The following is a 12871-nucleotide window of genomic DNA, read 5'->3' on the forward strand; positions in this document are numbered from 1 at the left end:
GCCAAGCAGACCTCATTTACTTCTCTCCCTAACTAGAAGTTCAGCAGTCCTCCCTGACCCCCACCATCCGCGCCTCCTCCAAGCGCCCGCCACCTAGGACGAACCGGACCGACCCTCTCCGGCTCCACTAGCTCGCCCGCCCGGGCGCAACAGCTTTGCGGGGCGATGACGTCACTTCCGGCGCGCTGACGCTCAGTCCGGCGTGCCGACGCCTGCGTCAGCAGAGAGCGGGGCTGGGGGCCCCAGGTTTGAAGTGGTGCGGGTCAGAGCGGCGCCGCCTCCGCCTGTGTGTGGGACCCCGGCTCCGTCGCGCGCCGGGGACAAGTTGCTGTGGGCGGCCAATGCCCGAAGGTCCCCACCGGCCGCCCCGTACCGCCCCGCCTGCTGCCCTCCGCCCGGCGGCCTGGGCCTGTGCCGCTCTGCTTGGGAAACGAGCGTCCGAGCGGCGCGGCGCGTAGCTCGCGGGCAGCTCCGAACCTCCGGCGCCGGCCATGGCGGTCTCCAGGTGGGTGTCGCTCTCCGCCGGCTAACGGGAAGCGGGCGAGGCTGCGGCTCCTCCCGGCGCCTCTCGTGGTCGCGGAACTCCGGCGCCTTTTCGCCCAAACTTGGGAGTTCGCCCCTCGGCTGGCAGGAGCGGGAGCTCGGGTTTCTCGGAGACAGTCCGTCGACCCAAGAATGGCTTTTATCTCGTTAAGACTCGTTGGCGCGTTAGAGCTGGTTTGTTTCTTTCTTTTTCTTCACTTCGTTCCTCTGGTTTCTCTTCCCTCTTTCAATTCTAGGGAAGTCTCTCATCTCTCTTAGTATATCCTAAGTCTGAGCCCCAACCTCCATTTCATGGCCAGACTTGAAACTGTCGGAGGGGAGATTTGAGTGACTTATCTAAGAGTCCGTCTGGTTTTGCTAAATTAAAAAAACAAAAACCTGACACATTTTTTCCTAAGACATTTTTCTTTAAGTGTAATTCCTCTTTTTGTTCAGCAGTACGCTTTCCGTTGTTCGTGGAGTAGTCTTTCAAGAGACATCACAGATCTTAAATTACTGTAAAAATTTTCCCACTGTGGGAAAGTAAGAAAACTATAGAAACGCTTTGACATTTACTTGTACGGCTTATAGGAAGAGCTCTCTCTCTTTTTTTTTTTTTTCTGATAGAGTGGTTGGAAAAGTTTGAAAGATTTGATTTTGGTGGCCCGATGACATTTAAGTAGGGGATTGTTAGTGATGACAGTAGGATAGAGTCCTCAAGTTCTTTAGGGCTGATGAGGTGACTTTTTTAATAATTGGGTCCTTTTACCACATGGACTAGATGAAGGTGCTAGATGAGGAAAAGCAACAGTTCTCATTCATTTTTCATAATTAATTGAACACATTCCTTCAGCACATGTCATGCTGATGTTTTATCTGTTTTGTAAAGAAAGACTAGCCCATCCCTCAAAGCCTCCCTAGGTAACTGATGAAATAGTGTGTAGGAGAAGCCCATGGGAGTTGAGCGAAGGGGGTTGCTAGGTACCGATAGAACGGGGTATCTTATTTTTATTTCATAAGTAGACTAATCCAGTCAGTGGGAGAAAATTATTCTTTTGGCATGTATAAAACTGCCTTAAGAAAATACAAATGGTATTTTTAATTTCTGGAAAGTATATCTTATAATTTGTTACCCTACATGTAGAAGCATAGATATAATCAATACATGAACAATATGAGATTTGTTTCTCAAACTTTTCTATGTTTAGGGGAATTAGTACTTAAAGCACACTGTATATTTGCATATTAGTTGGATATAGAGACAAAATGATAATGTTTAAAAAGCCTTAACTGGCCCCGGAGAGATGGCTCAGCGGTTGAGAACACTGGTTGTTCTTGCAGAAAACCCAGGTTTGAATCCCAGCACTCACATGGCAGCTAACAACTGTCTGTAACTCCAGTTCCAGGGGATCCAACAGCCTCTTCAGTCCTCCACGGGCATTGCACGACACAGGTGCACTTACCTACACCCAGGCAATACACGCATACACGTAAAATAAAAATAATAAAATATTAAAAAATAAAATAAGACTTCCTGATGATTAAAAAAAAAAAAGACATCTATTTTCTGAAAGATGGAGTGGGTTTTGAAGGCCTTTTGTCCTCGCAGTTGGATTTCAGAGTAATAATTTTTTTTCCCCCTGCACATTTTTTCTTATTTACTGTCAACATTAAAGTCAGTCACATTTTATGAAAGCTGCTTCTGTTAGTAATGTAAGTGCAAGGAAAATATTTTGGGACACCTTGTGTGTTTTAGGGATATTGGCTGTTCTTTTTATATTTGTGCATTCACTTTGAAAAAGCAAACTTGGGAGGGTGTGGTGGCGCATGCCTGTAATCCCATCACCTGGGAGGCAGAAGCAGGTGGATCTCTGTGAGTTTGAGGCCAGCCTGGTCTACATAGCAAGCTCCAGGCCATTTGGGGCTACAGGGAGACCCTGTCTCAAAAAAACAGAACAAAACCAGAAAAGCAAACTTGGTAGTTTCAGGCATGACTTCATGCACTAAGCTTATGCCTGTGCTAAATAAATTTTCTTTCTCCTTGGTATTGTGGAAATAGAGGCTCATTTAAAAATAGAGGCTGAGGCTGGAGAGATGGCTCAGTAGTTAAGAGCACTGGCTGCTCTTGCAGAAGACCCACATAGAGGCTAACAACTGCCTTAAAGGCCAGTTCAGGGAAATCCGACACACTCTTCTGAACTCAGGCATCGCGTGACATGGGTGCACTTACACACATGCAGGCAATACACTCATATACATAAAATAAAAATCATAAAATATTTTTTAAAATATAAGCTCATGGTAGCTTAAGAGATAAAAATCATTTGCCAGAATCAAATCTAAAATATTTTGTATTGTTTGTACTAGGTGCATAACTTAGGGGAAACTGTCTTTTTAGGACATTGCAAACATTCTAAAAGAAAGGAAATACATTGATAACATCATTTGCCCAATTGTTGGGGTATGAAATCTGGGACTGATCTGACTTATTTTGTCTTTCCCTCTCCCTTTGTCCAGCTAGTTACTGCATACAGTCCTGCCCTACCTTTCTAATTTTCTGCAGCCAGTGTTTTTGTCTGTTTTCACCGATTGTCCTAGCCTTCCATCTACCACCATCTCTATTCTAAGACATTTGCAACAGCAACAGCCCCTCTTTTTTTTAAAGGAAAGGAGGGTTTATTTTACCTCATTTTGAGGGTTGCATCCATCATGGTGGGGAAGGCATATGGTGGCTGGAGTGTGAGACAGCTGGTCACACTGCATGTGCAGTTCAGGAAGCACAGAGAAATGAATCTTTAAAAAAAAAATTGTGTGATGTGTGTAAGAGTGTGCATGTGGAGGTGAGAGGACAGGTTAAGAGAGTCAGTTTTGAGCCGGTTGTGGTGGCGCACGCCTTTAGTCCCAGCACTTGGGAGGCAGAGGCAGGTGGATCTCTGTGAGTTCAAGGCCAGCCTGGTCTACATAGTGAGTTCCAGGACAGCTGGGGCTACAGGGAGACCCTCCTTCAAAAAGACAGAAAAAAAAAAAGAGAGTCAGTTTTCTCCTTTCCACCTTGAGATGGGTCTAGAACTCAGGTAGTCAGGCCCATGTGTCAGGTGCTTTTTCCTGCTGAGCCATCTCAAGCCTACAATACCCTCTTTCTGTCCACTTGTCTCCTCTGGCATCTCATTCCACTTTATTCTTCACTTCTGATGCGTCATCTGCTAATACTGCAAATTTAACGTGATTAGTTTTCTGCTTAAGACTTACTAGTTTTCTATTGCCTTAGGATAAAGTCCAGATTCCCTAACATCTTCCAAATTTTCATCTTGCATCAAGTTCTCTGCACTTCTCTCCCTCCCTCACTTTATTTTTATTTTATATGTATGAGTGTCTTGCCTGCATGTACGCAAGTGCTCACAAGTTGTGCTAAGTCTCTGGAGACCAGAAGAAGGTGTCAGATCCTCTGGAATTAGAGCTACAGATAGTTTTAGTCTCCATATAGGTGCTGGGAATCGAACCTGGGTCCTCTGGAAGAGCACCTAGTGCTCTTAACTGCTGAGCCATCTCTCCAGCCCTCCTACCTTCCTTTTATCTTCCCTCCCCAGAATCTGTTTTGATGTTCCCTTCCCACGCTTTTATGACTGGAACATTTATTTCCCCATCTCAAATCTTCCTGATCCAATCATAGTTTTTGGCCTAAGTATTTATATGTCACTATTCAGGGAGCCTTTTCAGGTTTTACTTAACCTGTACAATTTGCAAGGATGTGTATTTTTGCCATTCATAATATTTTTAAAAAATTTTGGATTTATTGTGTGTGTGTGTGTGTGTGTGTGTGCGTGTGTATGTGTGTGTATGCATTCATGCATTTGTGTGTATGGGCACATGCCCACCATGGTGTGTGAGATTGTTGGAGGAGAGCCCTTTTAATTAATATCTCCCTTACTTGATTAACAAATTCTGTATGAGAGAGAAATGTGCCTATGATCTTCCTCTCCCCGGAGAGCACCTGGCTCCTAGTAGCCACTCAGTACAAGTTTGTTTTTTTTTTTTTCTTTTTGGAGACAGTGATGTTGATGTAGGTCTAACTCAGGATGTTCTAACTCTTGGATTCAAAGAATTATCCTGTTTGATTTTCTCCCAGCTGAAACCACAGGGGTTTGTTACTGCCTGTTTTTTTCTCTACACCTCATCCCCCACCCCCATCATACCTTTTATGATTTTACCCTAATTTATGAATACTAGAATACTTGAAGTGTTTTCCAATGATTGTTTCCTAGTTACAGGTTTTTGTTTTGTTGCTGGGGAGAATTCAGGGACTTGCCAGGCATACTTTAACATTGAACTATATTCTTAGCCTTGGTTTTGTGAGACAGGGTCTGGATATATGCTCCAGGTTGGCTCAAACTAGTTATCCTTCCTCTGCATCCTGTGAGTGCTAGGATTATGGGGGTACACCAGCAGGACCAGCACCTAGCTGTGCTTTTTTGTTGGGCAGAAAAAAACAGTTCATTATGGCTTTGAATATCGGTCAGGATTATACTTTTTAAAAAGAAATCATCAAAATAGTTTAAAATTTTTCTAATAAGTCCTGTGATAGCATAGCCTTTGTAATGTAATTCTTGTTTTTTTCTTTTTGATACAGGGTCTCATTGTGTAGCCTTGAACTCAGAAATTCACTGTCCTCCATCTCCCGGTTGCTGGGATTGAAGGTGTGTCCACCATGTCCTACAAGATGGGGCCCAAGTTTGCCTCAAAATTGTAATCTGGTGTGCACCTTTATAGCTGGCTGGCCTTGTATTTTGTATGATCAGAAATTTTAGACTTAGAGCTGGGTGTGGTGGTGCACACCTTTAATCCCAGCCCTTGGGAGGCAGAGGCAGGTGGATATCTGTGAGATCAAGGCCAACCTGGTCTACATAGGGAGTTCTAGGCCAGCTCGGGCTACAGGGAGACCCTGTCTTAATTAGACTGCTTATATTGTTATCAAGGCTTGGCTTTATTGTATTTTTAATATGGCAAATTCTGAAATGCATGATGAGCTTTGATCTGTGGGTGATATACATCTTTTATAAAAAAATGTTTTATTATGCCAGGCGTGGTGGTGCACACTTTTAGTCCCAGGACTTGGGAGGCAGAGGCAGGCAGAATTCTGTGAGTTCAAGGCCAGCCTGGTCTACATAGCGAGTGCTAGGCCAGCTGTGGCTACAGAGAGGACCCAGTCTCAAAAAGACAAAAAAAAAAAAGTTTTATTATTTTTATTTTATGTGTATGACTGTATTGCCTGCTTGTGTGAAAGTGCACCTGTGTCATGCAGTGCCCTCAGAGTCAGAAGAAGGTGTCAGATCCCCTGGAACTGGAGTTATAGATGGTTGTTAACTGCCATGTTGGTTCTGGGAATCAAACCTGGGTCTTCTGCAAGAGCAGCTGGTGCTCTTAACCGCTGAGCCATCTCTCTAGCCCCTGACATAAATCTTGTATAAATAACTTTGTGTCTCTTTAAGATTACAAATGCAGTCAGCATTTGAAGTTCTCTGTAAAATTCAGTGAAATATCACTGAAAAATGTGTGACTCCTTTTAGACTCTTCAGAGAGATCAGATACATGTCAGAGTAAGAAACAATGTTGTCTTTATTTAAAAATTACTTATGTATGTATTTATTTTGGTCTTTCTGAGACAGGGTCTCCCTATAGCCCCAGCTGGCCTGGAACTTACAGAGAGATTGCCTTGCTCTGCCTCACTAGTGCTGGGATTAAAGGTGTATATCACTATGCCTGGCTCTTACTATTTTTATGTGTATGAGAGTAATGCCTGCGTGTAGGCAGGTGCACCCATGTCATGCACTTCTCTTGGGGATCAGAAGAGGGCATCGGATTCCCTGGAACTGGAGTTATAAATGGTTGTTAGCTGCCATGTGGATGCTGGTTCCTCTGCAAGAGCAGTCAGTATTCTTAAAACTGCTGAGCAATTCTCTAGGCCCCAATGTTGTGAAATGTGGATGTTGGAATGTCAGCTAAGCTTACTCACTGTATAACTGTCTCACAAAGCCAACTTCAGCTTCCCCCACCAAATTAATACATAAGCTTTTAGTGCTGCTTGCAAACAATTTGAAGTCATAATTGCTAAATCTTTTGAGTTCTGTTGTCGTGCTTTGTGAGAATCTGTCCCATTATCTTTTTTTCACTTAATGGGAATTAAACAACTAACAGTAAATTGCTGAACAGTAAACCGTAAACCAACTAGAATCTATAACTATTAGGTTCAAAGGCTTAATATAGATTTGGTGGGTTTTTTATTTTTTTGTGTGACGTATTGCCTGCATGTATGTAAGAGTACCCTTGTGGTGCCCACGGAGGTCAGAAGAAGGTGTCAGATTCCCTGGAACTGGAGTTATAGATGGTTGTTAGCTGCCATGTGGGTGCTGGGAACTGAACCCAGGTCCTCTGCAAGAGCAGCAAGTTCTCTTAACTCCTGAGCTATCTCTCCAGCCCCAAGACAGGGTCTTAATATGTAACCCATACTGACCTCTAGTTTGTATTCTTCTTTCCTCAGCCTCCTGACTACTGGGTTTACAGGCATGTGTCATGCCCTACTCAATATAAATTAAAAAAAAAAATGTGTGTGTGTGTGTGTGTGTGTGTGTGTGTGTGTGCACGTGCGCTGTGAATACATGGTGCATTTGGAGGTCAGAGAGCAGTTTACGGGAGTCAGTTCTCTTCCACCATGTGAGTTCTGAGAATTGAGTTCACTCAGGCTTAGCAGTAAGCAAGTGCCTTTATTAGATAAACTATCTCACCCACTGGAATACAGATTTTTTTAAAGAGGATTGTTTATGATCTTTGCCTATTTATACCATAATTGAGTCAACTGTTGTACAGTAGTATTTTTCTGTCAGCTAGCCAATAGTTTTTCTAAGAATGTAGTTTATAGTATTTATTTTTCTGGTTTATGCATAAAAAGTGATGTAAGAAGTAACATGCTGAGAAAAGATCTGCTTATCTATACAAGGGCTGGAAAAATGGCTTAGTGGTTAAGAGCACTTGCAACTCTTGCAGATGCCTTGGATTCTGTTCCCAGCACCCACATGGTGGCTTATAGCTGCCTGTAACTCCAGCTCTAGGGGATCTGACTGCGTCTGACCTCTGCCAGCTCTTGTATACATGGGGCATGCAGGAGGTATGTATACATATACTCAGGCACCACACATACACATAAAATACTTAATAAAATTTGTAGACAACATTTAGAATTTGATTAGTTTATAAGCCATACTTTAGGTCTGTGCATTGAAAATGATACAGCTAAAAAAGATTGAGGGTAGGGGAGGAAACATATTTCTTCCTGAAGAAACAAATTGTTACATATGAGCAGACCTTTTTTCAGCCTGTTACTTCTTACTGTACTGCTGATACTTCAGAGAAACATTGTTTCCACAAGCTTATTCTGCCAAATAAAAGAAAATGGTCAGTTTCCTGTGGCTGAGTGATAGAGCCCTGGACCTCTGCCTCCTAAGTGCTGAGCTTTAGGCTGACAAAGGAAGTTTCCAATGTGGGAAAATTACAAGGATAGGGGAAATAATGACTTATATGGGACAACACAATGCTACACCTACTCCTTCACTGTCAATTTCGGTCTATTATAAGAGTGACAGGAACTATTATTGTAAATTATATTTTAGTAAATAGTTCATTCTTTAGAAAATTCAGAGATGAACAGGAAGAACTAGAGGCATTTTAGAAGCTTTTCCGTTTCACTCTGTGTGGTAAATTCTAGTCTGTTGCTTTGGTTTATTTCTCAAAATACTTTTATGAAGTTTGTTTTACAGTGCTGGTGATCAAATCCAGGGACTTGCACATGCTAAAGCACCCTACAACCGACCTCCACCCCCAGCCATGGTTTTATTTTTGATTCTGGTAACACATAACAAAATTAATCATTTTAACCATTTTAAAAAGGTATAATTTCCTTAAAAAAAATTTTAATTTTATGTGTATGAGTGTAGTGCCTGCATGTATGTAACTATACCTGTGTCATGCAGTGCCCATGGGGATCAAGAGGGCATTGGATGCCCTAGAACTGGAGTTATTAGCCACCATATGGGTTCTGGGAACCGAACCTGGGTCCTCTGCAAGAGCAGTTCGTGCTCTTAACCACTGAGCTGTCTCTCCAGCCCCTTAAAACACTTTTTAAAAGCATTTTTTTGAATTTACAGGTTGGTGAAGCAAACATGAGTCATGCTTTGTGTATTATTTCTGAATTGAAAACAGGCCAGATTTCTTCTTTGTCGTACTTTTTTTTTTTTTTTTGTCTTTTTGAGACAGGGTCTCCCTGTAGCCGGAGCTGTCCTGGAACTCACTATGTAGAACAGGCTGGCCTTGAACTAACAGAGATCCGCTTGCCTCTGCCTCCCAAGTGCTGGGACTACAGGCGTGTGCCACCACACCCGGCTTGTCTTCTTTTTTTTCTTGATGTCTGTGACCAAATTTATCCCTGAGCCTAGGTAAGGGGTACAGAGTCCATGAGTCACAGTATTTCTATGGCAGCCTTTTGGGCCAGAAACCTGCCATCTGTATGGTAGGCGCTGAATTTGACATGACTGCACAAAGCAAGATTTCATACCAGTAGAGTCATGACTAGTGGATATTATCAAATATGTCTTAACTTAAATTCTGCTGTTCCTGATACCCTCCATTCAATTTGGCATGTTACCTTTGTTTCTTCCATCTGTATATCCTTGGAGAATGAATAATGGCTCCTTTTCTTTTCCTACTAGCTGTTCTGTAAGAGAAATTTTAACCAAAAGATGTTTTGTGGTAGCCAGGCATGGTGGTGCATGCTTGCAATCCTAGTACTCAGGAGGACAACACAGGATGGTCTTAAAGATACTTGGTATAAGTACTGTTCCAAGTTCTCTTGCCCTTATTTTCATTTCTCTTCTGAGACCTAACCTCCAGACCCCTCTCTCACCAAGGGTCATGCTCACTGTCTGACATAATACTGACTTTATCTCATGTGTTTTCCCCTCTACCAGTTCACCCTGTATCACTGTGTCCTGGCCCCATTGCAAACCCTGCTTGCCTCATAGCTGGCTACAGTAGAGTAACAGGTCAGACTGCCCTCTTGTCAGATCCTTGTCTGTTCATCCCTTTGTTTTCTCTTTTTTGTAGTCTCTAATTTGCTATTTCAGATGAGGAATGGAGAACTCCAAAAGGACCAGAGAAGCATTCTTATGTCCTTACTCCTTGCTCAGAGAAGCAAGTTTGTCTACTGTTGGCAGTGGTAGGAGACTCAACAGGCTAGAATTGAAGGAGAAAGTGAGCTGATTTCCTACTCTTAGGTCAGTTGGCTGGTAGATGAGCAGAGGTAGCATGACATAGCATTGGGATAAAGGCTCTAGAGAAGGGAAAGGCAAGAAGAACTTAGTGGGATAGTATCAGTATTAGTTTAGAGGACTCAGATCTGTGGGTAGCATTGTGGTTCTAATTGAAGCTGGTTGGTAGAGGACAAAGGAAATTTTGAGTTAAGGTCTGGAAGTTATTGAAGGATTGCAGTGCCTACTGGTTGACCTCTTTCAGCTTGCTGCTTGGAACTGACATGGATGCCTTGATCAGAATGCTGTGCTGATATTTTCTCTTATGCAAACATTACATTAGCATCAGTTCTGTTGTTTTTGTAGCCTATTATGTAATACAACTTTTACGGATTCTAAAAGGATGCAGAAGAATTGTAATATATTGTGTAGTCTTTCTTTTCTTAAAATTGTGCTTAAACTTGTCTCCAAGAAACTTGAACTTTTCCTTATCTATGATTTTAACATAACAAATAGTTGAATATTGTGCATTGTATTGAGGGAGATAAAAATAGCCACGGCAATCATTGAAGAAAGTGAAGCTTAATAAGACAGTCTTGTGCCAAGTTAACTTAAGAAACGACACACACACACACAAACGCACACACAAACACACAGCATAGTAAGTGCCTAAATGGCTGTTGAAGATGAGAATTCACGTAGTTTTCAGAAGTTGAAGTAATCTCTATTATACAGTATTCTGATTTATTTTTTTTTTTTTAAAGACAGGAATTCACTGTATAGCCCTGACTGGCTTGGAATTCCCTGTTGTAGAACAGGCTACCCTTGAACTCACAAAGATCTTCCTGCCTTTGCCTCCCAGAGTGCTGGGATTAAAGGCGTGTGCCACTGTGCCCAGCTGGAAGTTCTTGTTTTAGTCTTTCTGTGTGTATGAAGTGTTAGCATGTGCATGCACATTCATGTGTGTGAATGTGGTCACAAGAGTTCCACCATGCACATGTGATCAGGACAGTCCCACATGTTTGTTAGTCTTTGACACTACCATTTTGAAACAGGGTCTCCTTTTGTCCTCACCTCCAACCCTAATGTGTAAGCCAGGCTAACTAGCCCGTGAGCTTTCAAGGATTCCTCAGATTCTGCCTCCCCTGCCTCTAGGAATGCTATATATTCTCACTACTGCATCTGGCTTTATGTGGGTTTGGGGGTTTTGAACTCAAGTCCTCCCACTTGCACAAGTAGTGCTTTACCCACTGAGATATCTATCTCCCCAACCCCTGGAATTATTTTAAGAAGGTGAAAGACTGGCAGAATTTTGATGGATTAGAGTTTACTGATGAGCCAAGAAAATACCTTTTTGTGACAGGGTTTGATGTAATCAGCACAGGTTAGCCTTGAAGTTAGGACCATGCACAGTTTATGAGAAAAGGCATTTTCTGAAAAGATTTAGCAACTTTATTGTATTTTATGTTAACTGCATTATATATAAGTGCATCAATGCCATGTAATGCCTGTGGAGGCTAGAAGAGGACATTCGATCCCCTGGAACTGGAGTTATGCATAGTTCTTAGCTGCCACATTGGTGCTAGGAAGCTGAACCCAGGTTCTCAGGAAGAGCAGGCAGCGCTCTTAACTGCTGAGCCATCTCTCCAGCCCTTGAGAAAAGGCATTGTTTAGGCTGTGAAAAGGCATTGTTGGAGCTCAGTTAGAGTGGTTGTCTAGAGTACTTACCTTGTCTGTCATGCATAAAGCCCTGCCTTTAACCTGAGGCACTGCTTAAGCTGGATGTGGTGGTGCATACATGTAATCTCAGTACTTGGGAGGTGGAGGTGAATGAACAGGCGTTCAAGGCCAGTCTCAGCTACATGAGACTCTGCTTCAAAAATGAAATAAGTTGCTGAGAATGGTGGTGCATGCCTTTAATCCCAGCACTCGGGGCAAGAAGCAGGTGGATCTCTGTGACTTCAAGGCCAGCCTGGTCTACATATTGAATTCCAGGCCAGCTGAGGTACAAAAAGACAAATAAATAAATAAATAAATAAATAAATAAATAAATTTAGATGGAGGTAAAAAAGAAGGCAATCTGAAAGAAAAAAAGCCTAAGCAATATTGTGGAAACCCAAAGATTTATATTCTGGTTATATTTCTTTGTTTTGTATTACCATGTAGTAGATAAAGGGGAGTCACTGAAAGTTTCAGAGTAAGATATAAAGAACGCTCTAAGAAGTTAATCTGGCAGCAGGATCACATTTAGTATCAAGTTATACTTGCCAGGCATTTGGGAGTGTGACAGATGAGGTAAATTTGGGAAGTATTTGTACTGGGTATAAACAAACAATAGCACACAGTTTCCTAAAGGTGAGCTTTGAGCAGCCAAAGCTGTCTGTGTTTGGAATGTACATCCTGAGAGAGGTAAGAATAGGAGAGCCAAGGAAAGATGAGTTTGGAGAATAGCAAGGTAATGCCAGAACGGAAGAAGGAAAGTTTTGTGTTTTTTAAATATTTTATTATGTTTATTTTATGTGTATGAGTGTGTTGCCTGCATGTATGTGAGTGCACGCATGTTGTGCGATGCCACAGAGGTCAGAAGAGGGCTTTGGATTCCCCTGGAACTGGAGTTAAGGATGGTTCGTAGCCGCCATGTGGGTGCTGGGAATCGAACCAGGGTCCTCTGCAAGAGCAGTCAGTGTTCCTAACCACTGAGCCATCCCTCCAGCCCCAAGAAGGAAAGTATTTTAAGAAGTGATAGTTGTTGGTATCAGATGTCAAAGAAAAGTCAAGAAAATTTTTATTTTCAAGAATGCTATTGGATTTGGAGCTTAAAAGTTCATTGGTGACTTAGGTGTGATATTTTAGTAATGTAGAACGAAATCTGGTTTTTCAGGATTATATTGTTTATGATGAGAAATAAATGATGTGGGTTGTTATGCCAGGCAACAACTCTTGAGTGTCATTCCTAAGGTAATGTCTGCTTTGTTTTTTTAAGGCAGTGTCTCTCACTGACCTAAAACTCACAAATCGGGCTAGATTGGCTTGTCATTGAGTCCCAGGGATCCACC

At 42.3% G+C, this 12871-nt stretch overlaps 1 protein-coding gene and 1 non-coding gene across 3 annotated transcripts in view; one reads left to right on the plus strand and one right to left on the minus strand.

Annotated features, from left to right (window-relative positions):
* The first annotated feature begins 200 nt into the window (after positions 1-200).
* Positions 201-12871, plus strand: part of Btaf1 (B-TFIID TATA-box binding protein associated factor 1) — a 112776-nt gene continuing 100105 nt past the window's right edge. For both annotated transcript variants that reach the window (XM_008849604.2, XM_029554328.1), the window contains exon 1: positions 201-505. In XM_008849604.2, coding sequence (XP_008847826.1) covers positions 492-505 — 14 coding nt within the window. In that variant the 5' untranslated portion in view covers positions 201-491. The remainder of the gene's footprint in view (positions 506-12871) is intronic.
* Positions 8972-9106, minus strand: LOC115067092. Its single transcript, XR_003846520.1, has one exon. It is a non-coding gene; the product is annotated as a small nucleolar RNA SNORA5 (small nucleolar RNA).

This window comes from Nannospalax galili, unplaced genomic scaffold (assembly GCF_000622305.1).
Source record: "Nannospalax galili isolate Female #2095 unplaced genomic scaffold, S.galili_v1.0 scaffold384, whole genome shotgun sequence".
Classification (NCBI taxonomy): Eukaryota; Metazoa; Chordata; class Mammalia; order Rodentia; family Spalacidae; genus Nannospalax; species Nannospalax galili.